The sequence below is a fragment of the Ruditapes philippinarum genome, unplaced genomic scaffold, assembly GCF_026571515.1.
Source record: "Ruditapes philippinarum isolate M1 unplaced genomic scaffold, ASM2657151v2 ctg4190_1_1_1_1, whole genome shotgun sequence".
NCBI lineage: Eukaryota > Metazoa > Mollusca > Bivalvia > Venerida > Veneridae > Ruditapes > Ruditapes philippinarum.
Genome location: NW_026860150.1, coordinates 19,936 through 45,953, shown reverse-complemented (window position 1 = coordinate 45,953; position 26,018 = coordinate 19,936). Strand labels below are relative to the sequence as shown.

At 30.6% G+C, this 26,018-nt stretch overlaps 1 protein-coding gene across 1 annotated transcript in view; it reads left to right on the top strand.

Annotated features, from left to right (window-relative positions):
• The window catches only part of LOC132759044 (endophilin-B1-like), a 53,976-nt gene extending 30,509 nt beyond the window's left edge, over positions 1-23,467 (top strand). Inside the window, exons 4-11 of the mRNA XM_060750766.1 lie at positions 3,669-3,802; positions 4,477-4,569; positions 5,248-5,289; positions 11,167-11,184; positions 14,277-14,372; positions 15,058-15,164; positions 21,150-21,342; positions 23,011-23,467. Of these exons, the coding sequence (XP_060606749.1) occupies positions 3,669-3,802; positions 4,477-4,569; positions 5,248-5,289; positions 11,167-11,184; positions 14,277-14,372; positions 15,058-15,164; positions 21,150-21,342; positions 23,011-23,118 (791 nt within the window). The 3' untranslated portion in view covers positions 23,119-23,467. The remainder of the gene's footprint in view (positions 1-3,668; positions 3,803-4,476; positions 4,570-5,247; positions 5,290-11,166; positions 11,185-14,276; positions 14,373-15,057; positions 15,165-21,149; positions 21,343-23,010) is intronic.
• Positions 23,468-26,018: the final 2,551 nt, after the last annotated feature.

Sequence of the window (26,018 nt, the reverse complement as noted above, 5' to 3'; positions counted from 1 at the left end):
GAACAAAAGAGTTAGAGCTAAGATATTTAGCAATTAAACATGTTTCTAATAAGTGTCTACCAAGTTTGTTTCAAATAAAAGCCCTTGGGTCAAAATTGACCCCGCCCGGGGGGGTCATTGATTTTCCATATATAATGCATATAGTAAAAACTTAAAAAAATTTCTTTTAAAGAACTCAAAGAGCTATGGTTAAGATATTTAGCATCAAACATAGTTCTAATAGGTGTCTACAAGTTTGTTCAAATAAAAGCCCGGGGGTCAAAATTGGCCCGCCCGGGGGTCATTGAATTTTCCTTATATGTGTATAGTCAAAAACTTAAAAAATTTTTTTGAAAAAACCCAAATAGCTAGAGTTAAGATATTAAGGCATGAAACATCTTTTAGTGAGTGTCTACAAAGTTTGTTCAAAATAAAAGAACCTGGGGTCAAAATTGGCCCCGCCCCCGGGGGTCATTGATTTTCCTTATATGTGTATAGCAAAAAACTTAAAGATCTTCTTTGAAAAAAAACCCAAATAGCTAGAGTTTAGATATTTAAGCATGAGACATATTCTAGTAATGTGTCTAATACAGAGTTTGTTCAAATAAAAACCCTGGGGTCATAACTGGCCCCCGGCCCAGGGGTGTCATTGTTTTTAATTATATGTGTATAGTAAAAAACTTAAAAAAAATCTTCTTTAAATAGCCCAATGAGCTAGAGTTAGATGTTAAGCATGAAACATCTTCTTATGGGTGTCTACCAAGTTTGTGCAAATAAAAGCCCTTTGGTTAAATTGGCCCTGCAACGTTTGGGGGGGGGGGGTTGGGGGGGGCCTATATACAGGTGAGCGACCTCAGGGCCATCATGGCCCTCTTGTTTAGATAATCTTAACAAATTAGTATAAATATAGTTAAAGAAATATTGTCAAGTGCCCTAAATTTGTCTGTGTCCTTGAGTCAACACCATTTCTGTTTATGTCACAAAGTCTTGTCAAATGTACATTCAGAAAGGTCGATAATTTCAAACATCAAAGTAAATTTTATGTATCTCTAAAATTTCTTCAACATTTACTCATTATGAATAAGAAAGGTTGATTTATTTAAAGATACTGTGTATCAAACTAGTACATCTATGATGTATTCAGTCCAAGTGAAAATTTGAATGTTTTATCACACAAATTTAATGCTGCTAGATCTACAAATGCATTCAAACCTCATTCTGTGTATTTTGGCAAGTTAAAGGTAATTAAAGGTGATTAATAATTTCTGAGGATTATCATTGACTTGGCAAGATGAAAGCTCACTTATCTGCATGCTAATGGCAACATATTCACAAATAAGAATTATTCAATGCCCCTTGTTATTTTTTTCCATCAGAAAAACAGTTTTTGTGTGAAAATATCTTCAGATAAGATTAAATACTCTGCCAACGCTCCTATTTACTCAAAACTTTTCTTTTTACTTTCTTGGCTTAAAGACACAATCTTTTTCTGAGTTCTGACAAAACTAGGACATTCTTTTGCCGAAAGGCCCAGACTAATTAATCTGTTTGTACAAGATAGGCTGTTTTATATCCTCCCGCTTTTATGAACTACTAGGCATTAACTGCTGCAAAAATCACAATAAGAGTTCATACAGTAAAGCTGTGTGGGAGATACAGGACTGGTTCTCCAATTTGTGTTTTTATTTTTCCTGCTGTAGACTGATTCAGTATTAATCTCTTATTGACATGTTTGTCTTGTATTGGAAATCCACTTTGCTGTCATCAAAGTCGGGACAATTGTTTCATCATGTTCCATGCCTGATATTTAATGACAATAAAACAATTGGTAGGAAGAAATTTCCAGCTTGTCTGTTTTCTGAACTTTCTGAAACCGTGTAATGTTTTTGGCCCTGCTTTTGAGTTTGGAACAGTCCATTTGGTGTTGAAGAGATTTCAATATCAAAATACAAAGAACTTGCTGAATGTGTACAATGTATTTGTCCTGCTTTTAACTTTGAAACAGTCCATTCTAAGTTGAAGGGATTTTAGAAAGCAACAGTTACTGGTCTGAATCATTGATGTGCAGACTGGCCTGCTCTGTACTTGTGGCAAAGATTTAAAACTTGGTTCTAGTATGTTAAGGGAGTAATTCTTTGCTTTTGTTTTTAATGGCATTTTTGTCTGATGTCATTTAACAGAAGAAAGGGAAAGGCATCTTCTGCTTGGTAAAAAGTAAAATCCATTAACAATTCAAGACAATTAGATTGAAACCAATTAAACTTCACATTTTATGAGTGTGCCTTGTCAATATTTAAGTGCATAATTGGTGTTGAAGTATAACTCTGAAAGGAAATAATTAATTGTTTTCAGAGCAAGAGCTATTGAGATTGAATCATAAGATTAAACAGGATTTGACAATAAGAAAGATAGAAATAAGGAATATAATTTTTCAAATTAATGAAAAGCAGTTTAATTAGCATGACTATTCGAGGAATAAGAAGAGCTGTTGTACTTGTCACGTTTTGTTTAATTTTTGTGGGCAAGTTGTTTACACCAAAACTACTCAAGGGAATGGGTCTGAACTTGACACATTATTACAGAGTATGATAGGAGATCTTTATCCAAGGCCCATAACTCTAACATGAATTTTGACAGAGTTACAGCCCTTTTTTAAATTATTTTCTTTTACATTGTTGAGGGTCTTTGCCCTGAGTTGAATCTGGGACAGTCCATTTGAATCATACTGGAGTTCAATAACATAATACAAAACTTATGCTGCAAGCAGTATTATAGAGCCTAGTTGTAAAGGTGGCAAAGGTTAATCACTTTCGTTTCCTGGACACTTTAACTGAATAATTATCCAAATGGAAGCTGATATTTCATTCAGAGTATATTTTGAAGGAAAATAAAACAGTATATAATGACACCTTAAAGTTCAAGAGAAATTTTGCAGAAATTTGCAGCTTGAAGCTCTCTAGATGTGGTTTTAATTTGTTCCCCTCCTAAAAGCAGCATGTTAAAATGTAATAACTTAGAAAACAGACATTTTATCAAGGGAATTATACTAATCAAGCAAAATTGCATATTGTGAGGCCACGTCTTGGAGCTTTGAGAATCACTGGAGATAGGGATTATTCTTGTCTTAGGAATAAGAATAAATTACTTGTTTATAAAATTCTAATATCTGAAGATAATTTGTGTTTGTTAAAGCTTGTGGCTTTGTTATGAATAAAAGTAGAATAACTTGGGTTTTTGAGTTTAGGTTTATTTGTTTTAAAGAGTTTGTAAAAGTGTAGGTCCTTAAGAACTGGAGACAACATGGTTATTTTTGAATCAGTCTGTTAACTGTTTATTTGAAGAAAAGACAACAACAACAGAAAAAACAACAAATTGAATAATGCAAGAGCGTTGTAAATTTGGTATATTTATGAAATTGATCAAATTACAATAAAGCTTATTACATATAGCCCATACTTAAATCTAGGTACAGGTATTTCCATCTTGTGAAGTTTTACTTAATGTTGTTAATTTTTACTACGATTGGGAAAAGGTACCCATAGAGTGGGCTGCTTAACTTGAACAACTCCTGTTACAAAATGTTCCTGTCAAATTTTCAGATACATGTATGTATTATTGTGTGAACTTAGATACAATACTTGGATTGTAGTCGTTGTTTATTAATATGTTATTTTATATTATCTTTTCAGGGAATGCTCTAGTCAAGTGCGGGCAGACACAAATACTGATGGGAAATGCATATCGAGAGTTTGTTCAAGCGTCTGCTAATAACTTCCTTCAACCATTACAAAACTTCCTTGAGGGAGACATGAAAACTATTATGGTAAAATTACTGCCAAATGATAAAAATTATGAGCAGAAAAATAGTTCCTATGGATGATGTATTAAATAAATGTCTCAAGTAGAGGAACAGTTTAAGAAAGTGAATACAGTAAAACTTTCATTTTAGACCGTTTTTGAACCAAGTAAATTTTAGAATCAACTACTTACTGCAACCAATTATTTCTGGGTTTATGCACATAGCGTGAGAATGTATTATCTTAATTGCATATTTGAATGTAGATATGCTTTGTTGATATTTGCATTTACATGATTCTCACATATTTACATCCCTTCATCACTCTTAAATTGAAACAGAGAGTTTCTCTAAAAACATTTGAGCCTCGCCATGACAAAACCAACAGAATGTGTTTGCGACCAGCATGGATCCAGACCAACCTGCGCATCCGCTCAGTCTGATCAGGATCCATGCTGTTCGCTTACCAACTGTATAACAAGTAGAGAAACTGATAGCGAACAGCATGGCTCCTGATCAGACTACGCGGATGTGCAGGCTGGTCTGGATCCATGCTTGTCGCAAAACCATTATGTTGGTTTTGTCATGACGCGGCTCATTTTATAATTATAAAAATCTGATATTGCTTTCACTGTTATAAACTGAAAGAGAGTAAAGATATGAATGCTTTGTTAAAACCATGCATTCTATATAACTTTCAGAAAGAGAAGAAAATATTAGAAACTAAAAGGTTGGACTTGGACTCGTGTAAAAGTCGGCTCCGAAAAGCTAAACAGGTTGCATCACAAACTCAGGTATGGAAATTCGGTAAAATATTTAATAAATAAAAGTTATTTAATAGTGAGTCAAAGTTAACAGTCTGTGAAATTCTGTGATTTTAAAACCCATATTTATAAACCTGATAGTGAAGAGGCTTAAAGTATATGATATTTTTATTATATATTTGTTTTGAAATTCAGGAATTATTAGAGTGACTTGTTGGTATAAAAGGAGCTTGTGATTCGATGCATATTTTTACACTAGATTGTTAATGGTACTGTATGGTACCTGGGTTTTCAAGTTAAAAGTTACAATACAGTCCAGATATATTACTGATAAATTTCCAGCACTTTAGTCTACATGTTAAACAACTTGTTTTAATATTAAAATTGAGATATTGTGCCATTTGGAAGTTTATCTTTAGCAGTTTATTTGATATCGAAAAATCATGTTGTGAAAAATTTATTAGTTATTATTTATTTTTTGAAAAGTGCTCTTGCCTCAAATGGTCTCATTTAATCAACAAAAATGATGTTAAGAATTGAATTTTTTAAGGAACTTAAAGATAAAATCATGATCATAAAGTAGTTTTAATCTTTGTTTTGAAATATAGTTCTAGCATACTAACTCTGCATATTTTATGTATTGATAGTAAAAATGTTTTACCTCGCATTTACTAAAACCATGTTTAAATTCTCTATTTAAACCCAAAGAGTGGTCAAATGCCCGCTAATAATCCATATGCCAAGATGGAGGTGGGTGTCATAGTCTGCAAGCATGTGTTGCTATGGCAACAAAGTTTTCAGAAATATTTTATATATTATATATTCATGTGCTCATTCCTTTTTCAGTGTTATCTTCTGCTTACATGTCGCTGACAGCAATGTACAGTCAATTTCAGAAACAAAAGCTGTAGTTGTTTTTCTGTTCTTTTGCTTTAAATGTACATATAATAAAGTCACATCATCATGATTGTAACAATGTAGAAAATTCTCAGAATTCAGTGAAGCTTAACTTTCTGTTATAAAAATTTGGATGTCCGATCAATTTGGCACAAATACATCCAGTAGAACTTCTGTGTGTCGAACCCCGATTTCTTGATTTTCCTGATGTGACAAAGCTAAATGAAGCAATATGTTCTACATTAAAACCTATAAACAAGTCGAATTTTTATGTGTACATTTTTTCAATGTGTCAAAGTTTTTATGTGGTCCATAAACAAAAATTTGAAAAAAATATTTACCATGAATAAGTCCATTGATTAATTTGACACATTTGATCTTAAGACATTTTTCTCACCTTTTTGGGCCGATAAAATGATTTCCGATCAGATTGTTTTACAGGTGTTAATTACACAGTTGTGTGTTCTAACAGCCCTTGTATGCATTCAAATGTGTATTTATATGCTCTAATTGTTATCATTCTTCTTTGAAAATTAACAGTACAACTTAGTTTCGTTTGAGAACCTTCACATGATAATCACATGGGATATATTTACTTTAATCTGGCTTAGTTATTGCCCTTTACTTTTGTTATACCTTTTGCAACTCATTTGTAAACATCGACAGCTCAAATAAAGATCGATTCATGAGTCGAAGTACCGATGTGTCGAAGTTTTGACACAAGTCCCTTCAACTTTGCCTTGCAAAAGTTCTACTGTACATGATTAACTAGATTATTCAGCATCTCACATTTTATGTTAATTTAATGCCTTTTGTTAATATGGGAATTCTATTTTTGTCAAAGTGCCAACAAAATGTAAATACCTTCATTATTTTAAGATATTTACTCCATTTTTATAGCAAATTTACTATTTTGTAAGTTCACAAATCAGGCATAATATGATGTAGAATTATCAAGTGCAACTTTAATGTGTCTTTTATATTGTACTATTCTGTCAAAATGAAATAATGAGCTGGAACTTTCACCTGTTTCTACAAAAGGGTCTCAGTAAAAAGTATCAGTTAACATGTTTTTGTTCTGGGATTGACTGGACATTGTCATATTTTTTGTTGAAAATATTTTTTGTAGAGTAAAATGCTTTACATTCCCTGCTCATGTAGTCATGTTATAAAAACTTTTAATAATTAATTCTGCTGTGTATCTCTTTGTAATAGTAGTGTAAGAACTGTAGAAAAAAATATGTATATAATCTTCTTTTTGACTGATTGTTTATTGATAATTCTATACATACCTTTTACAAAAGATTCAATAATATTGTGTAATGAACTGAACTATTGTGATAATCATGTTTAGGGGTTTTTGTGTCGCCTCTACGGAGTAGTGGCGACATATAGGGATCACTTCTCCGTCGTCTGTCTGTCCGTCTGTCTGTCTGTCCGTCTGTCTGTCTGTCTGTCCGTCTGTCCGTCCGTCCGTCACAAAACTTGTCCGGACTACTGCTCATAAACTACTGGTGCAATTTCATCCAAACTTTACAGGAATGATCAGTACCAAGTCTAGTTGTGCATATTGTCAGCATTTTCCGGTTCAATGATTTTTGTCAGAGTTATGGCCCTTTAATAATTTTTAATTTTAAAGTTTGTCCGGACTACTTCTCTTATACCACTAATGCAATTTCAATGAAACTTTACAGGATTGTTCTGTAGCTCAAGTCCTTGCGCATATTGCACGGGTTTTCCGGTTGAATGATTTTTGGCCTAGTTATGGCCCTTTGACAAAAAGGTGTTTTTTTCTATGTGTTGCCAAATACACAAAAGCTTGTCCGGACTACTGCTCATAAACTACTGGTGCAATTTCATCCAAACTTTACAGGAATGATCAGTACCAAGTCTAGTTGTGCATATTGTCAGCATTTTCCGGTTCAATGATTTTTGTCAGAGTTATGGCCCTTTAATAATTTTTAATTTTAAAGTTTGTCCGGACTACTTCTCTTATACCACTAATGCAATTTCAATGAAACTTTACAGGATTGATCTGTAGCTCAAGTCCTTGCGCATATTGCACGGGTTTTCCGGTTGAATGATTTTTGGCCGAGTTATGGCCCTTTGATAAAAAGGTGTTTTTTTCTTTGTGTTGCCAGATAAGCAAAAGCTTGTCCGGACTTCTCCTCATAAACTACTGCAATTTTATCCAAACTTTACAGGAATGATCAGTACCAAGTCTAGTTGTGCACTGTTCGTCTGTCTGTCCGTCTGTCACAAAATTTGTCCCAACATGAAATTGGCCATCATGAGGCGACACATGTGATTACTGATCGCTCTTGTGTTTTAGTTAAAGAAGAAGCATATTTTATCTTACACTACAGATTTTTGTGACAAAAAAAACATGTCATAAGAAATGCAATTTTTTACCAAAAATATACAAACAACATTCATCTGTCATAGATATGATTGTAGAGAACAGATGAAAGCTTCGAGTTTGTTTGTGTCTGAATACAGTTACAATTTATGTCCAAAAGATCTGACATATATTTGTTAGCCAGAATGATATTCTTTTTCAAGTTTGCAAGTGTATCAGATAATTTAGAGAAGGAAATCTTTCTATCAGGAATTTATTTACCCAAAAATAGCAAATGGTGTTAAACCATCAAAGGGTGATGTGTAACTAAATTGATAGACTTAATTGTCTTATCCTAACAAGTTTATTTATATTGTTTGTAATAAGATCTATTACATTTCTAAATGTGAAGCGACTTACCCAGCTGACTTTTTATAATGAACTTGACTTTCTTTGAATAACAAATGATCCATTTTGAGTTTAAGCAATTTCAATTCTAAAATAATAAAATCATCAACAGCCATAAGTTTTGAACTTGGTCTGCTTGCATGAACGAGCAGACAGGCCAGGCACTGTACCGGTAGCTATAAATAGTCAGGTCATTATCAAGATTAACATGGTGTTTCTCCAGCTTGCTGCATAGACATGCATCATTTATTTGCTTAAAGGCATTTTAGATAGAATAGCGTTAATTTAGTACTAACATTTCGTCTACATAGGAACCTTGCATTGAATGAAAATGTATGTTATGCCTATTAATTTTACTTGTAAAAATTTCAAAAGAAAAAAAAGCAACATTGTTATGCAAACAGTGTAATATAGAAAGGGAATGAATCATGCTGGCATTTAACTTATTGTTATGGAAGGATTTTTAAAACTTATATAAATGCAAACTTGAATTATTCTAAAAAAAATTGTGAATTCAAAATCTAAATAGAAAAGAAAGTATGCAACAAATGGCCTTTAAGGTTTATATCATTTTGGTTCTTCGTGCTTGTAGTTGTAGAAATTGTATTTTCTATGTAAAACATGGATTTCTTCTTCCTATACATGTCTTTTAGAATTCTTTTTAAATCTTATGACTGACTTGAACTGAAATTGTTCAAACTATGTTTGATGATAGTTTGAAGAAATTAAATAATTATTTTAAAATCAAGGGGGCTAACTCTGATATTTTAGTAGGTCAGGTAAGAAGGGAGGTAACACTGTTTTTGGTAAAGTGAAACTTTCTATTATACTTGATGTAATGGGGACCTACTAATGTCATTTTAAAAAAAAAGAGACAAGAATAGGGGCAAGGGGCAAATTCTATTTGATATGGGAGGGTTGGGTGAGAAGGTGGCTTACTCTTTGACATTTTGATAAAATTGGTCAAGAAGGGAGCTTACTCTTAACATGACTATGAAATTTAACAATACAAGGGGGCTAACTCTGTTTTATGTTTTAACCGTTGTTTGATGTATAACTGTGTTTTTCTTAGAGTCCCCAGCAACCGCCTCCTGTTCTACCAGCAGACAACCCATACGCTGCCATGGAGGTCTGGCTTCGTGTTGTATCTAATGCTAGAGCATGGTCATGAAAATTCACATCCTAAATTGTCAACTTAAAAAAAAAGAGAGAGAACTCTTGAAAAAATTAATACTCTTTTAAAGAAAGGAGCAATTTCTGAGAAAACCAAGGGAAAAATGAATATATTAAAAATACTAAAAAGATTTGTGCAGAATGAAATAAAGCGAAGTATATTAAAATATAATATCATGATAAATCAATGTAATATGTAAATAAATTTTGATGTCACATCATTTTGATATTGTCTTAAAGAATATTTCCATCATTCTGCAAAAGAAAGTACTTTTCAATAATAAATTCACTTTTCAAATGGTTTGACTGCTTCTTTGTGACATTTCATAAATTTTTGTAAACTATGGAATATTCATCATTGACAATTGGAGATAGGGAAAAACCCTTAAATGTGAATTTTCAGGACTATGACCAGACAAATTATCAGTGCCTCCTGATTTAAACCCCACTTTATTCTAGCTTAGAGCTTTATTTGTGACCCAAATTTTGTTCATATTAAACTCACTGATCATTTTATTATTCTGTTAAATTGCTAGGTTCAGTTTCGATTAATTAATTGATTTTTTTTGTTGATGTTTTGAGTTAATTTTTATTAAAAAAGTGGATATATGTTTTAATAGGAGAGTTTAGGATATTATTTTTGTTGTCAACAACAGTTCAGGCTGGTATTTGTATAGTTTAGAAAATGAATATGCATACTATGATAATATATGTTTTGTTAAATTTAAGTACACATACAAAATATCACTAAATTTGTGCACTATTTTATCACAAATTAGGTTAATTTAATTTATTTATACAGTTTTATTTAAACATTTTGAAAATTCAACTCGCACTTTAATGAATTATTTCTATAATCCAAATTCTGTTTGTTATAAAGTTTCATAGTAAAATTTTATTGGAAGATGAAAATTTTGAAAATGAAAATGTTTTCCCCTGAAATTAATTTTCACGGTGTAACTCAGAGCAGGTGTAACATAAATTAATGAAATATTTGATATTTTAGTATTTAATAAAAATTCTTGTTAGAATTTGTAAAAAAAAACAAACCACAACAAAAAAACAGTTGCATTTAAGTATGAAAATATTATTTGACAGAAGATGATAATTTTCAGGAGAACTTCACCATGATGTGAAATGTTATAAAGATTTTGAAGTTTTTAAATAGCAAAAATTAAGTTAATCTGGGAAAAAATTAGTGTCATTTAGTAATCAAAAGGTGAATTTTGAGTTATTATTGGCACCATTTTGGGAAAAATAGGAACCCAACTTGTCTAAAATAAGTAAGATAATACTGTAAATTCAACATTTATTTAAAGATATACTGACAAGATAATACTCTTGTGAAATCAAAGACAAATTATGTATTTACTCATCTACAAGACTGATCATCATTCTATAAGTTGGGTGTAAATTTTACATTTACATTTTTTCTTTGACCTTCATACATTTTTTCTTTGACCTTCATATTTTATCTATGGAATGTTATGATCTACTTATAAGATAATTTGTATAATGTAACTCTTAATTGAAGGGAAAATCCCTATTATTAGCATTAGATATGATGAAAAACTTGTTTGAAATCCCAGTTGTATATTTTTACTAAATGATTAAAAGTTTTGGTAAAAAGATGTTTTACCTTTTATTAAATATAGAAAATATTTTCACACTTGTTAATGATTAAATATACATTTTCATAGCTTCTAAGTAATACTATAATAAAAGCATTCTTTAAAAAATATATTTTATTGGAAATTTATGATTTTTTTATCTCTAAAAAGTGTTTTTTCAATTTTTCTTAATGCACATAGGACGATGTTATTGCAAAAGTAAGTTATTTACTTGTTGTGGTATTTTGTGGGTTTAAAATAATGTTGTAACAATAAATGCATGCATTTATTTTTTGACTAAGGTTTAAAATAAGGCATGGTACTCCATCCTATGCTTATTATGTATTTTGGTTTAAGTCATTTATTTGCCTCCCAAAATTTTAGCTTGAGTTTTAAAGAAAACACAAAGGTTTGGTATACATTTCATAGAAAGTCCTTACAAAAATGATTGTTTTTATGCATGTAGCCAATTAATCATTGTACAACATTGTACCACAGTGACATACCTATCATAAAATGTTATTTGTTGTATGTTTTTCTTACTTACTTATTATTATTGTAATCACTTACAATTTATCAATTAAAACTGGTTGTTCAGATATTGCCAAACCCCGTTTGTATTATTTTTGTATGAAGTTAATATACAGTTAATGGGTACAGATGTTAATTTACTATGGTTTGGTCTTTTATATCTAAATATAGAAGCATTATAATTTTAAAGAATAAATTATTCAATCTTGGCAAAAAAGCTGTTGTTAAAGTTTTAGTATTAACACATTTTAATATCTTAAATACTTTCTCCTTTAATTGTGACATTTAGTTTAAATTATGTAAACAGCATAATTATATCCTATATAGATTCTGGTACAAATTAGTTTAAAAAGCTGGATTTTTGTCTTGTTTGATTTGATCCCCTTTCACTTCAACTAATCTAGTAGAATTTCTAAATTATGTATGGAGGTAACTATGAAATATATGTAGTAACATAGTTGCACTAGTGTTTTGCATGGTGGGAAAAATTGTAGAAGACAATAAATTGCATGTCAATGATTAAAGAACAAAAATTGATAGGTCTTAATAAAATAAATGAACAATATAAAGCTTGAATAGTTTTATAAATATATAATATTCATTTTGTTAAGATCTAAAATGTGCCAAAGCTTTCACTTTTGGTTCCAGTATATTAGGATTGAAATTGAAAATTCTTTTTCAAAATGTTTTTGTATTTCCTTCTTCCTACAATCTTTTTCTTAACTAGGATAAGCAGCTTTAGCATAGACTGAACAAAATTATTTTAATAAGAAACTTACTAGAATTATTGGTTACTTTGCATACACCTGTTTCTGCCTGCTTTACTGTCTTGCTAGAAACTGTACAATAGGTGAACTAGTATTTTCTGCTAGAGCTGTCATTGATAGAAATAATATTGATACACATTATCATTGACCCAAAACAATAACAGAAGCAGGTGCCCTGTCAAAGGGACATGTCTAAAACTACAACATCATTACTTGATGATATTACTTATTGAACAACTCCACATTTCCAGTTTTCATTTTCTTGTAGTTCTTAGTACTAAATGGTTGACCATTAAAAAGGGCAAGTCATTCTTGCCAAAAAAAAAGCTACAAAAAAATGCTCAATGGTTATTTGGGTTTAGGCCATAAGTACACATTCAAGCTTGATTAAAACAGTTGTATAAAATATACTTCATTTAGCTTGTTACAATGTTTGTATCTACCTTTTACTCTCAGGAGATTGTTATTGTTGTTACTGTTGTATTTTTCTGGTCTGAAGGAATCACTGATACCAAAGTTTTTACTCTAAAAGATGTCACCTCAAACAAGAACCTGTTCCAAATAAGAAAAAAAAGACCCCAGATCAAGAAATTTTATTCAACTTTCTCATAAAATGAGATGATGTTGAAAATGGCCTTACCTGTTATTTTTAGACATGCACTTAAAACATGTCAATAAAAGAAATTGCTTTATACATGGCGAGACAAATAAATGTCTGTGTTCAAAATTGATGACGATAATGAAGGGTCACTTTGTTGCACTAGACCTTGCACAATATCTTATTGCCTGCATACCACATCAGACCATTTGATAAGACAGACTAAGGATATATCAGTCTGTGGCTTGGATTAAATTTTATTAATCAAACATTCAGAATGATATGTAATTATATAGGTAAATACATTTACTTTACATAATAAGTTTTTATTGTGGAAAAGCTGTCATGTTTGATGTAAAGTATATGGGCAGTGACAGGCAACCAAAAATATTTTCAGAGTCACTTGTCCTCAGGATGAGTATCTTCTAAATCTTAATGTGTAGGCATTTTGTCTTTCTTTTAAATTCTATTTGTAAATAATTACGAGCCCACAAGTAGAATTTTAGATCTCTGATTGATAATTATAAGTGAGATATAGACAAAGTTCTTCCTTTATGCTTTAATTTGGAACATATTAAAGAATCCCCACTGAGTTTTTTGACGAGATGGGCTGAAAATAATTTTTCAAGACTTATGTTCCATTTGATGAAGGTCTAGACCAATAGAATATGGCAAAGTTTCAGATAATTCTTATTGTGAAAAATTGACTCATAAATTGAAAAGCTTTGAACAAATGGTGCTAAGAATAGAACAAAAGTACAATATTCAATTTATTTCAGACTATATTTCTGATTTATCTGTGCATATCTTCCTGTTGTAAGTGCCCCAGCTGATCTATGTAAGAAGATTTTTTAACTTTAGGGTCTCGTTGGAGTTCCTTAATTTTGTAATAATTTGAAGATAACTGACAAAAAATTTGAAAGGGAGATTAGCTTTTACAAAATATATATGAAAAGTTGCTATCTTGAAAAAGCTATCATTATATTATTGCACTAGACAATTTTTAACCTCAACATATAAATTACAACTTTGCATATGGGGAATAGCAGTGACTTTGACTTTTGGACTGTCAAAACCCAGCTATATGCTTCTGTTCTGCCATAACAAAACCAAAACATTCGCCCAGTAGTGTGGAGATACGCCGAAGGTAAAAACCTTAAGCACATAAATCTCCCACTGAGGCCTGGGATTGAAATGACCTGGTGCATTAGCTCTTTCAAAGTTTTATATTATAAAATGCACCCTTAAATTGACTGTAATAGTCAGTTAGATTCAACCAGTGTTAGACAAACTGTTAAATAGGTAATACTGTTTTGATTGAAGGATTGTGTTCCAGTGATTCCAGTGGCTTGAATTGAACATAATGATTTTATCTAACATGTAAATATATTATGAGAATTTTTACTTTGTTTCAGGCAGAAGCAGATTTACGTCAGGCACAGTCGGACTTTGATAGACAAGCTGAAATCACTAAACTTTTTTCTTTGGGAAAGGGAAAACAAAACACACATGTGAGTTTTGGGAAAAAAAACTTTTACTAGTTTTCTTTTTGCCCAAAGGGTTGGGAGAATGTTCCCTTTCATCTTATGAAAATATATTTGGGATGTTTGATAAAAAATGCATTAAATCTATTTAGGTGTATTCTACACAAAACTTTTTGAAAAGGGCACAAAAGGGGCAGCCCATCATTTTTTGAAATGTCATTGTTATGGTTTTTACCAATGTTTCTAATATTGGTTTATAAAACTAAGCTCTGCATTCCTATAAAAGAAGGTTCACAATGACAAATATTTAAGGCTTTCTTTGACTGAGTTCCTATGAATACTGTCAAGAGTTACTTGCCCCTGGTTTCAGTGGTGTTCAATCGTGCCAGCCATGTATAAATCTCCTAGTGTGTGAAGCAGTTTTTCACCATTTCACCATCTGAGTTAACAGGTGTAAAATTAAAGGTAGCCATAATTATGTGATTTATGAATTTTATATCATTTTCAAAAAATAGAGACCAAAAAAGGAAATACAAGCAGATAAAAAGGGGAAAAACAAAACAATAACTAACAAATTATCAGTCTCAATAAAACTTAGAAAACTCAAACTTGATTATGAGATCAAGCTTTCTTATTTTAAAATTTTGACCAATTTCTTTGTCATACGTATGTCTTAATGCTTCAGTTATCAGACAAAGTTTTCTATTTTTAGGCTCACCATCTTCGGTGTTTGAATGACTTCATTGAAGCTCAGATGACATTCCACTCTCAGAGTCAGCAATATATGTCTGATTTACAAAAACAACTTGGCAGGTATGTGTAGTTATAAATATCTGATACATGTTGCCCATATGTCAGCCATAAGTCTTCTTTTTTTTTTGTTTGATTTTTAGCTCACCTGTCACAAAGTGACAGGGTGAGCTTTTCTGATCGCTTTTCGTCCGGCGTCCGTCCGTCCGTAAACTTTTACTTTAAATGACATCTCCTCATAAACCACTAAGCCAATTTCATCCAAACTTCACAGGAATGTTCCTTTGGTGGTCACCTTTAAAAATTGTTCAAAGAATTTAATTCCATGCAGAACTCTGGTTGCCATGGCAACCGAAAGAAAAAACTTTAAATATCTTCTTTTAAAAAACCATAAGAGCTAGAGCTTAGATATTTGGCATGAAACATCTTCTAGTGAGTGTCTACCAAGTTTGTTCAAATAAAAGCCCTGGGGTCAAAATTGGCCCCGCCCCGGGGGTCATTGATTTTCCCTATATGCACATAGTAAAAACTTAAAAAATCTTCTTTTAAAGAACCCAAAGAGCTAGGGCTAAGATATTGAGCATCAAACATGTTCTAATAAGTGTCTACCAAGTTTGTTCAAATAAAAGCTTTGGGGTCAAAATAGGCCCCGCCCCAGGGGGTCATTGATTTTCCCTATATGCATATAGTAAAAACTTAAAAAAATCATCTTTTAAAGAACCAAAAGAGTTAGAGCTAAGATATTTAGCATGAAACATGTTCTAATAAGTGTCTACCAAGTTTGTTCAAATAAAAGCCCTGGGGTCAAAATTGGCCCCGCCCCGGGGGGGGGGGTCATTGATTTTCCCTATATGCATATAGTAAAAACTTAAAAATCTTCTTTTAAAGAACTCAAAGAGCTATAGCTAAGATATTGAGCATCAAACATGTTCTAATAGGTGTCTACCAAGTTTGTTCAAATAAAAGCCCTGGGGTCAAAATAGGCCCCACCCCAGGGGGTCATTGATTTTCCCTATATGCATATAGTAAAAACTTAAAAAATCTTCTTTTAAAGAACTCAAAGAGCTATGGCTAAGATATTTAGCATCAAACATGTTCTAATAGATGTCTACCAAGTTTGTTCAAATAAAAGCCCTGGGGTCAAAATTGGCACCGCCCCGGGGGTCATTGATTTTCCTTATATGTGTATAGCAAAAACTTAAAAAATCTTCTTTGAAAAAACCCAAATAGCTAGAGTTAAGATATTAAGCATGAAACATCTTTTAGTGAGTGTCTACAAAGTTTGTTCAAGTAAAAGACCTGGGGTCAAAATTGGCCCAGCCTCGGGGGTCATTGATTTTTCTTATATGTGTATAGCAAAAACTTAAAATCTTCTTTGAAAAAACCCAAATAGCTAGAGTTTAGATATTAAGCATGAAACATCTTCTAGTAAGTATCTACAAAGTTTGTTCAAATAAAAGCCCTGGGGTCAAAACTGGCCTGGCCCCAGGGGTGTCATTGTTTTTAACTATATATGTGTATAGTAAAAACTTAAAAAAAATCTTCTTTTAAAAAGCCCAATGAGCAAGAGCTTAGATGTTTAGCATGAAACATCTTATTATTCTACCAAGTTTGTGCAAATAACAGCCCTTGGGTTAAATTGGCCCTGCAACGTTGGGGGGGGGGGGGGGCTATATACAGGTGAGCGACCTCAGGGCCATCATGGCCCTCTTGTTATTTCTTTTTTTTTTTCTTTCTATTGGAAAACAAGCACCAGCCCTCCTTTTCTGGAGTTTTAAAATGATTTGTGAAACTGTGTAGGAATAGAGAAGGCCAGATCTTAAATCTTTTTTTCTGAAAGGTCAAGGTCATTCTTAAGAGGTCAAAGGTGAAAAGAGATAGATAAACATGTTGTAATAAAGAAATGAGGTACCTGTGAAAAGCTTAATGTTATTTTTGTGGGAAAATATATGAAAGATAGTTGCATGTATGTTAGGTTTCCAGTTAGACTTATGGCTGAGGGATTTTTATGTATTTTACCAGCTTTGAATGTAGTTGACAATAATAATTCTGCTTTTGTTGGTTTGTTAAACTAAATAAATGTTTTTCTGAGAGCTTTTATTAATATAATTATATTGGCTGGGTAAATGGTCAGAAATTATGTTGTAGTTAAACTAGGTTTAAACAAATAATTTCATGAAAAAAGTTGTAGGGAACGATTCCATCATTCCTACATTAAAATTGTTGCTAAATCTTATAAGGTCAGGTTTCAAGAAATTGAGTTGGAAATGAAATATAATAAAATTGAAACTTTGTCCTTTTAACAGATTTTCTGTAGGTATACTTAGAAAATTTTAGAATTTTTGATAGAGCTGCTTAGAAATAAGCAATTAGACTTTATCATTTTGATAGGGGAATTCTGAAAGATAGTAATAACTAATGAGTTACAACATTAAAGCAATGACTATTATAAGATTACTTGTATAGGTGGTTCTATCTTTCACTGGCACTGGTGTTGGCTTTACACTTGGTTACAGTTTTTACACAAGACTTTATTTCTAATTAACAACTGAAGATATTCACCTTAATAATTTATATGTCATGTCTTTGTCATGATAGTAGGTGACAGAGCAAGACCCATAACTCTTACACAGATTTTCATTGAATTATTCCCCTTTGTAATATATTAAAAAAAATCTGGCATGGCTTTGGTTTTATTCCAAAGCCTGTAATTGGGGAATCTGTCATTAGACCCCTTTGTGTCCACTTTGATAATACAGATAGCCAGTATCTTCTAGTTACACTGAGGCACTAGCACATTTAGCACATTGTACTGGATGGGTTCTTGGAGATATAACTTATATACATGTAAAGGTATTGATATTATTAAAATGAAAACATTTCCTAAGTTAGAAATATTTATGTACATATATATGTTTAATCCATCAAACTGTCTTGTATATTCAACAAAATGTGGTTAAGTTGGATGATTTGCCTTTACAAAGAATGTTTGATGAGCAAATGGTACCGCTTATAGTGTTATTTATTTAATTGATTGAATTTGGCTCAGTAAACATGGGTAATTGATGGAAGGAATGCTTTATATTATATAGATTTCATTTTTGGTGTATTTGAAAAATATATGTTTACTATGAACATTGTGACCTGAAAACATGTTATAAAAACATAACATTTGTAAATATGTAAGATATTTTAAAAGTAACGTATTTTTCAAGTAACGTATTTTTCAGGTAACGTATTTTATTGCTTTCAGTGGGGAGGAATCTAACCACACTTTTGTAGAAGCTTTCTCTGAACTTCTTCAAACTAAGGACTCTTCTGAGTATATTGAATATTTTGGGATTAGATATGAAATTATATTTTGAAAGGGGGACGTCCAGTCAATGGAAGGGTCTCTGTATGGTTAATAAGATATTCTGTAACCTACATGACACTTGTGAGGTCATGTCTCAAAAACTTGCATTATTATAGTTACTGTAAAATGCTTTTTTAAATTATAATAAAATGTATTTTTAAAAAAGAAATTGAAAGAAAAAAGAAATAGTGAAATAGAAAGTTATTTTGTCATTTTATTAAAAAGAATATCTTTCTATAATTACGTTAAGATGTGTACATCAGTATTTGTACATTTTTTCAATAAAAATATATACAGAGAGCCTTACTTGATCAGATTTTCTTAACATTTTTAATTTTTCAGAATGTTTGTAGTATTAAGATGCAGTAAAACAAACTTATTCAAAACTTTTGAAGGTTGTATCCAAATTATCTGTAAACAAGTAATGAATATCAAGTGTAAAATATAAAGTGAATGGACTTTATAATGATGATTTAATACATTACTATCATTTGTGTTCGAGTGAAGCATTTAGTGGGCAAGGTATTAAATGTTTAACAAGTGTAAGAGAAAGCTTATAGAAAACATCTGAGTTTTAAGTTTTTTTATTTGCATAGAAAGTATATTAATTTTTCCCTCGCTTTTCTGTTTCTATCCCTATTAGAACAAATAGAGCAATAGTCTGATTTTTCTTAAAGTTACATTTTTGAAATTGAAATTTGTGGTTAATATTAACTAATGTAAGACTTAAGAATACAGATACAGATTTCAAATGATTGATGGTGTTTTTTTTTCTAGACTGAATATCCGATTCTTTGCAATGTTTGGTTTGTTTTGTTTAAGTCTGTTTTACTGTATCTAATCAAAGTTTTGGGCTTTTCTCCAAGTTACTTTTTTTGGTGTTGATGTAAATTTTATGCATGTTTTATTCATCGCTTTTTATTTGCAGGGACAGTTGACAACTTTTGTATGTACTCATTCAAAATGGAAACGGAATAAAAAAAATCCTATAAATTTTTCCCATTATTATCTTTTATTAATCTGATGACCTTCAGGTTGTCATGGTAACATGAATTTCTCTGAGACCTTGACACCAATACACCAGTCACTTTTTCCTGACTGTATCACAAGAACATATCTTGTATCTTATTGTAAAAGTAATATTTAGTGTTTGTCCTATTGTTGGGTATTTCAAACAAATAAGTTTTTTATTTTAAAGTCCTTTTAAGTTAATTTTTAATTTTTACCCTTTTGGAATTAATACCCCATTTCTATTTATAGAAAAACTCTGAATTTTAAAGGCATACAATATTTATATTGAAATATAAATAAAACCTCTTAAATTTGATGACCGGTTATTTAGATGCTTTTTACAAGTCCAGATGTGTATGGGGCAATTTAAGGGTTTGTTATGTATTAATAATAAATGTATTTGACTGTATTCTGTTTTTTCCTTCAAACAAAAAGCTTTACTGAAGTAAATATGGAGACCCAGACAAACATGGCAAATCAATTCAACAATCCCGTAACCAGTCAAAATAATTTTAGCTTTGAGACCACTGGTAATTATGGGAACCAGACTAATTATGGGAACCAATTTGGCAACCAATATTGAAAAAAGACTGGTATGGTAGTGAAAATGTTGTGATCTATGTCAATATTTGCTATTATTGTACATATGTATGTGTGATTTTTTTAAGTTGAATTTTTGATGGTTTAAACATTTTTGTGGGTTTTAATACAGTTTTTTTCTCTCACATGAATGGCCAATTTTTTTAGAACAGTAGCAGTTATAAAGTCAAGGTTCACAAATTATGTGGATAGGAAATCATTGGACAAAACTCCACTAGTTTTCACAAGTCATTTAAACGAAGTCCTTTGATTGTTTAAATATATTGTTTCTTTGGGTATCATACAATATCATGGAATTTTGGACTATCCTGGTCCCTGGGTATGAAATTTCAAGGAAGACAATGTTTCAGAATTAATTGTCTCTGCATTTAAGAAAATAAACTAAGTTGATAGAGAGTTTAGAATTATGGTTATATATTTTTTAGATATTCTTTTTATGGGTATTTAGGCTCAAGCTTTATTGTTGTCAACAATCATGATGTACTGAAAACTTAAATTTGTATGCTTGTACTGGACAAATTATCACTTGAAATTCTTGTTACCAAAAAAGCGGAAAGTTCAGTTTAGAAAAAAAATAATTCTGAAAAATGTGTATATCCTGTTAATAAACCCTAACATATAAATGTCTTTTTGGTGATGTATTAATGCATTGGAGGTTTTAAATATATCAAAGGAGTTTGGATTCTTTCATGTAAAATGGCTATCCAGCTAGCTTATCAGTTGGTGATGCTTATAATGCAGGTGCATGCTTCAGCCTGAAATAATGTATAAATGGGCACTTAATTACCTGATGTCTTCTTCCGCCAGTAAAGCTGAAAATGGGAAAACCCTTAATTTCTTTTTTGGCTTAAAAACCAAAAAGGAAACAATAAATGGTTTTTCCAAAAAAAAGGGGGTAACTTTTAAATAAAAATTTGGCAAAAAATTAAAGCTTTTAAAATTTTATTTAATTTCTTTTGGATTTTATTTGACTTTTATTGAATTTGGGTTGGTAACACATTATTACTAGTTTCCCGGGGGATATAATTTTATTAATTTTTTCCTTTTTTTGCATGAAATTTTTTTTTTTTGTTTTCAGTTTCCAGCAGTCCGGGTTCAGGGGCTGGTTCCAATCCCAATAACCTGGGTTTGAGCTCTGGCAATAACTCCACTTTGACTCCCTCTGCCCCTCCCGCTATACAAGTCACAGCTTCTACACCTGCCACCGAAAAAAAGCAAGCACGAGTCCTATATGATTATGATGCTGCAGATTCTTCTGAATTATCTTTATTAGCGGACGAGGTACTTCATGAATATTCATAGCGATTAATTAAGCATTAATATTCATTTTTGACACAAAAATGCGTATAATTAATATAAAAGTCAATAAATAATGAAAAGAATATAAAGTCATGAAAGATCATATAATTGAGATTGAATATGCAATGGAGATGTTCATATGAATAATTAATGAAATAAGCCAGGAGACATATGATTAATATTCATATAATCACCAATAAATATTCATATCATCATAATTTATTCATAAAAGAGAAGTGATATTTGTAACTTACCTTGATGTTTTTGTATGAAATAATGGAATTTACTTCATCATTTTAAAGCATTGCTATTTAGTGATTGCTTCAGTTTTAAAGCATGCTGAGGACTGATCTTTGGTTAAAGGAAATTTAAACACATCTGATTGGTTGATTGGGTCAACCGATGATATCAAGTCTTTCTTATTTAGGTGTATTAATGGTAAAGGTTGGAATTTTTCATTCACAAGCATGCTTTTAAGTTAAACCTTTTCATATCTGATTTGTTGAAAATAAAAAATGAAACAATGAAATTAAAGTTTTCTTATTAAGAATGACTGGAGAAATTAGGGTGTTGTTAATATACTTGAGCTCCCGGCCTGATTTTCGAGTTGAATCTTGAATGTGACTCATGCTTTTGTGACAATTCAGCCAATTTTTTTATTTATTTCCTCAACTGGTAATTTCAATGGAACATCTCAAGTTAATTGTACAAAATTGCAGCACTTGTTTAGTTAATTGCCAATATGTATATGACTATGTGCTTATATTGGGACTTAAAATTTGCTAGAATTTTGGAAAAGAAATTTATTATTGCAGTAATGAGGATAATAGTAAGAAAAAGTGCTTTTGAAAATGTCAAATTTAATAGAGGCAAACTAGAAATTTAAGGATACATAAATTTTACATCCCATACTTTATGAAATAAAAAACACAAACATTTAAGACATTCATTAATGAAGGCTATGGTTTAAACATTTGTTTTCTTTCTTGTTTGTCTTTGTTTTTTTTTACTCAATTTGATTACTTTTATTTAGTGCTAGTTTGTAATGTTGATGTAAAGACACCTATTTCAAAATATTTTGAAGCATTCTTAATAACTACCAAAAACAGAATTGCCCACATTTCAAACTAGCACAGTTATTTTAAGTGTTCTGCATTCTGGTAATTGTTGTTAACTTTCTTCTTCTTTTATTTTTTTTTATTTAAAAAAAATGTAGTCAGAAAGTTAAATGAGTAGAGGAATGAAATGTAATTAGAAAAATTGTAATGTTAAAATTAGGATAAATATACCACAGAAATTGCATTATATTTTCATCTTTTTTAAATAGCTTTATAATTCATTGTTAAAGATGAACATAGAAGCTCAGTTTTAAATTTAGTGCTTTAAGAATATATTTTGATAGCTATTATTTTAATTACTGCTTAAAATAATAAATTGAAAAATGATTGCTTTTAAAACCTTTTTTTCTCTTAAAATTCCAAAGCTTGCATAATAGCAGCATGTAGTCCTCAAAAACCCATGTAATTTTTATATAATTATTTAAATTAAATAAAAACTCATTAAAAAAATCATATCTTCCCATCAGTATTTAATTGCATACAGTAGGCGTTCCTTTAATTTTTGATTGACAGCTGTCTCTTTTTATTTCAGCTAATCACAGTTTACAGACTGCCAAACATGGAACCTGATTGGCTAATAGCAGAAAGAGGTTCACAAAAGGGAAAAGTTCCTACTACATATTTAGAAGTTTTAGAATGAGGGTAGTTTAGTTTTAGGGAAATTTAGTCATTTTTTTGTAGATATGAAATAATGAATTTTAAATGATAATATGTTAAAATGGTGAATAAATTCCAATGGAAGAGGAAATTGTATGACATTTGAACATTTAACACCTTAAACAAAGAATGATTACAAAGGTAGCCTTTAAGGTTGATATATTCGTTAGACAGGGTTCTGTTTTTGCACCAGAATCATTTTCTTTTGTTACTATGTCTTGTGTATTATATTTATGTTTATATTTGATAAATTTCTTTGGTGTTAATAAAAAAATGTGTCATAGAAACTGTTATTTGCATTAGTGACAGCTTAGTGTTGTGTAAAAGTGAAATATTATTTTCAGTTTGATAAAGGTGAGAAAAAAAATAAATGAAAATTAAGTTACTTTAAGTATAAGAAATGAAAGAGCTAAGAACTCAAATTGATGAGTTACAGAGTAAGTCTAGAGTCCATACATTTGCAACATTCTCATGATTTATCAATTTTTATAAAGTTTTCACAAGAACCTATTTGAAAAAAAATTATTATATTTAATTTTTGTAAATGTCAAAAGGGTTGGTTTTTAAAATTTTAAAATGCCAGTGAAAATCGAAGAAGAAAGAAAGGACATTGTATATATCAACAAAATATTACTAACCTCTTTATGTGTTACCTTTTTTAGCTAAATTAAAAAAAACAAAAAAAAACCTATTACAATCATTTGTGCAATAGATGTTTTACAAATGTGTTTTTTTTTACTTGTTTTCCCTTAATTTATTTTTATTTTTTGAAATTGAAAGGCCCAGGGCATTTTTCTGTAACACAGGCAAATTCATTATGGACAAAAAATAGTGCTCTATTACGTGAAAATCATTTAAATTGACTACAACAATTGTTTCTTATTTTTTCCCCCCAAATACAAGTATTAAAGTTAAAAGATGCCTCTCCATAGTTTCAAAAAATAGTCAATTTTTTTCTCAATAAGGTTAAGAAAATTATTCCTATATAATTTTCATAAATTGTTAAAAACACCAGCTTTTCATATTATTGTGTGAAGTTAACCAACACATGTGTTAATATTGTTGAATTTATCACATTTTATTAGGTATTGTGTATATATAATATATGAAATTTTATTGAGATTATTCTTCTATCATATAAATATAATATAAAAATATATTAAATGTCATTCACATTTCCATGTGTTAAAAGCAGATACAAGAGTGTTGCATGTGCTAAGTTTTTGTGCTTTGTTATACTAAGTTAGTTTATTCATTGTTTATTATTTCATTAAAGAATGGGGATTTTAAAAGTTTGTGAGTCATCGCATGAAAAGTGGTCATGTTTATGTTAATGTAATTACATGCATTGCAGTTTTTTTTCAGTGACATTCCTTCACTCACAAGTTATGTTTTTACTTCAGTGATGGGCAAACATTTTGTTGCTACACCATTCTGCTACACATGGAAGGAAATTGGTGTTGAAATACATTGAATGATATGAAAAAGAAACAAAACCAATATTATTTCACACATTATTTTTTTAAATTATTTTTAGAACTTTAGGACTTGAACAGGGCTTACACACAAGTCCGAATTTGAAATGATTTGAAAAACTGATTTAAATGAAGGTGATACAACCATTTGCTTCAAGTCCTTACAGTTTTAGTTATCTTTGTATAATGTCACAAAGTAATTTCTTCACAAGTATATTGTAAGCAAGTATTGACTGGCTCTTCTTATATAAAAAGCCTAACATTTATTAAACGACACAATGTAGGAATTACTAGTTGTACAAAATTTAAATCTCTAGATTTTAGATGTGATAAAAGATTGTACATTTATTGAATGCTTTATAGATAGTAAATAACAGCTTTATGAATATGGCAAACAATTGAAGGTATCTATTTATCTTGTTAGGAGAGATAAATTTATTTTATTTGTTTAGACTTGTCTTTTTAAGGAGAGAGAACTGTATATTTTGTTGAGAGAGAGATCTTTGAACTTGGTTAAGAGAGATTATAAACTTTGACCTATTTTAAGAAAGATTTCTTTGCCTTCATTTTGTGAAGAAAAATTAACCTTTGTGAAGAAAAATAACGTTTCACTTTAATAATATATCTTTTTTAAGCTTTTAAGTTTAAAGATGCCCTAACCATTGCAGGTGAATTATTTCGGAGATCCCACTTTAGTAGAAAGTGTTAAAACCATTTATGATGATTTTGTATGTTTTGTTTTGATTTTACGGCACACCAATACAATTTAGGTCAAAAGGCGCCAAAACAGGAAAGATGGTTTTGGCTAACCTCTGGTGTTACAAACTTAAAGCAACACCGGGGGTCAAAACCACCTCACCTGCTGAAGCTTAGAGATGCATAGACTCCAGTAATTAGAACCCATTTAGGAGAAAAGGTTGCTGCAATTCACACGCCTCAACCCTTAAAGGCAACCCCACAGCAACAAGAATCATTTATTTTGATGTTAATATAAACCTTCTTAAAAACTAAAATTATGCTTTAAGCTTAATATTATTTCCATGTTTTGTAAATGTGGAATGTCCTTGTTTTAGAAAAAAATTGTGACGCAATAAGGTGTTTTTAAATTTTTCCATGTAAAAATTAGTTGTAGTTTGCTTAGCTTAAAATATGATAATTTTGTGTACTTTTTTCATGATAAATTATCATAGAAAAGTGTGACATGCAAATTCTTTAAGAGTTATGCCATGCTATGTCTTTAAGACGTATGAGGGAAAAACAACATAAATATGCAGAAATAGTACTGTTGTTGAAATGTTGTTGTTGTTGTGTTTTTTGTCCACCAAAAAATTGTAAAAGTTCTGTGATTTGGTTATTCTTATGTTAGTAATAGATTGTTTTGAACTATTTTATAAGATTTGTATTTTAA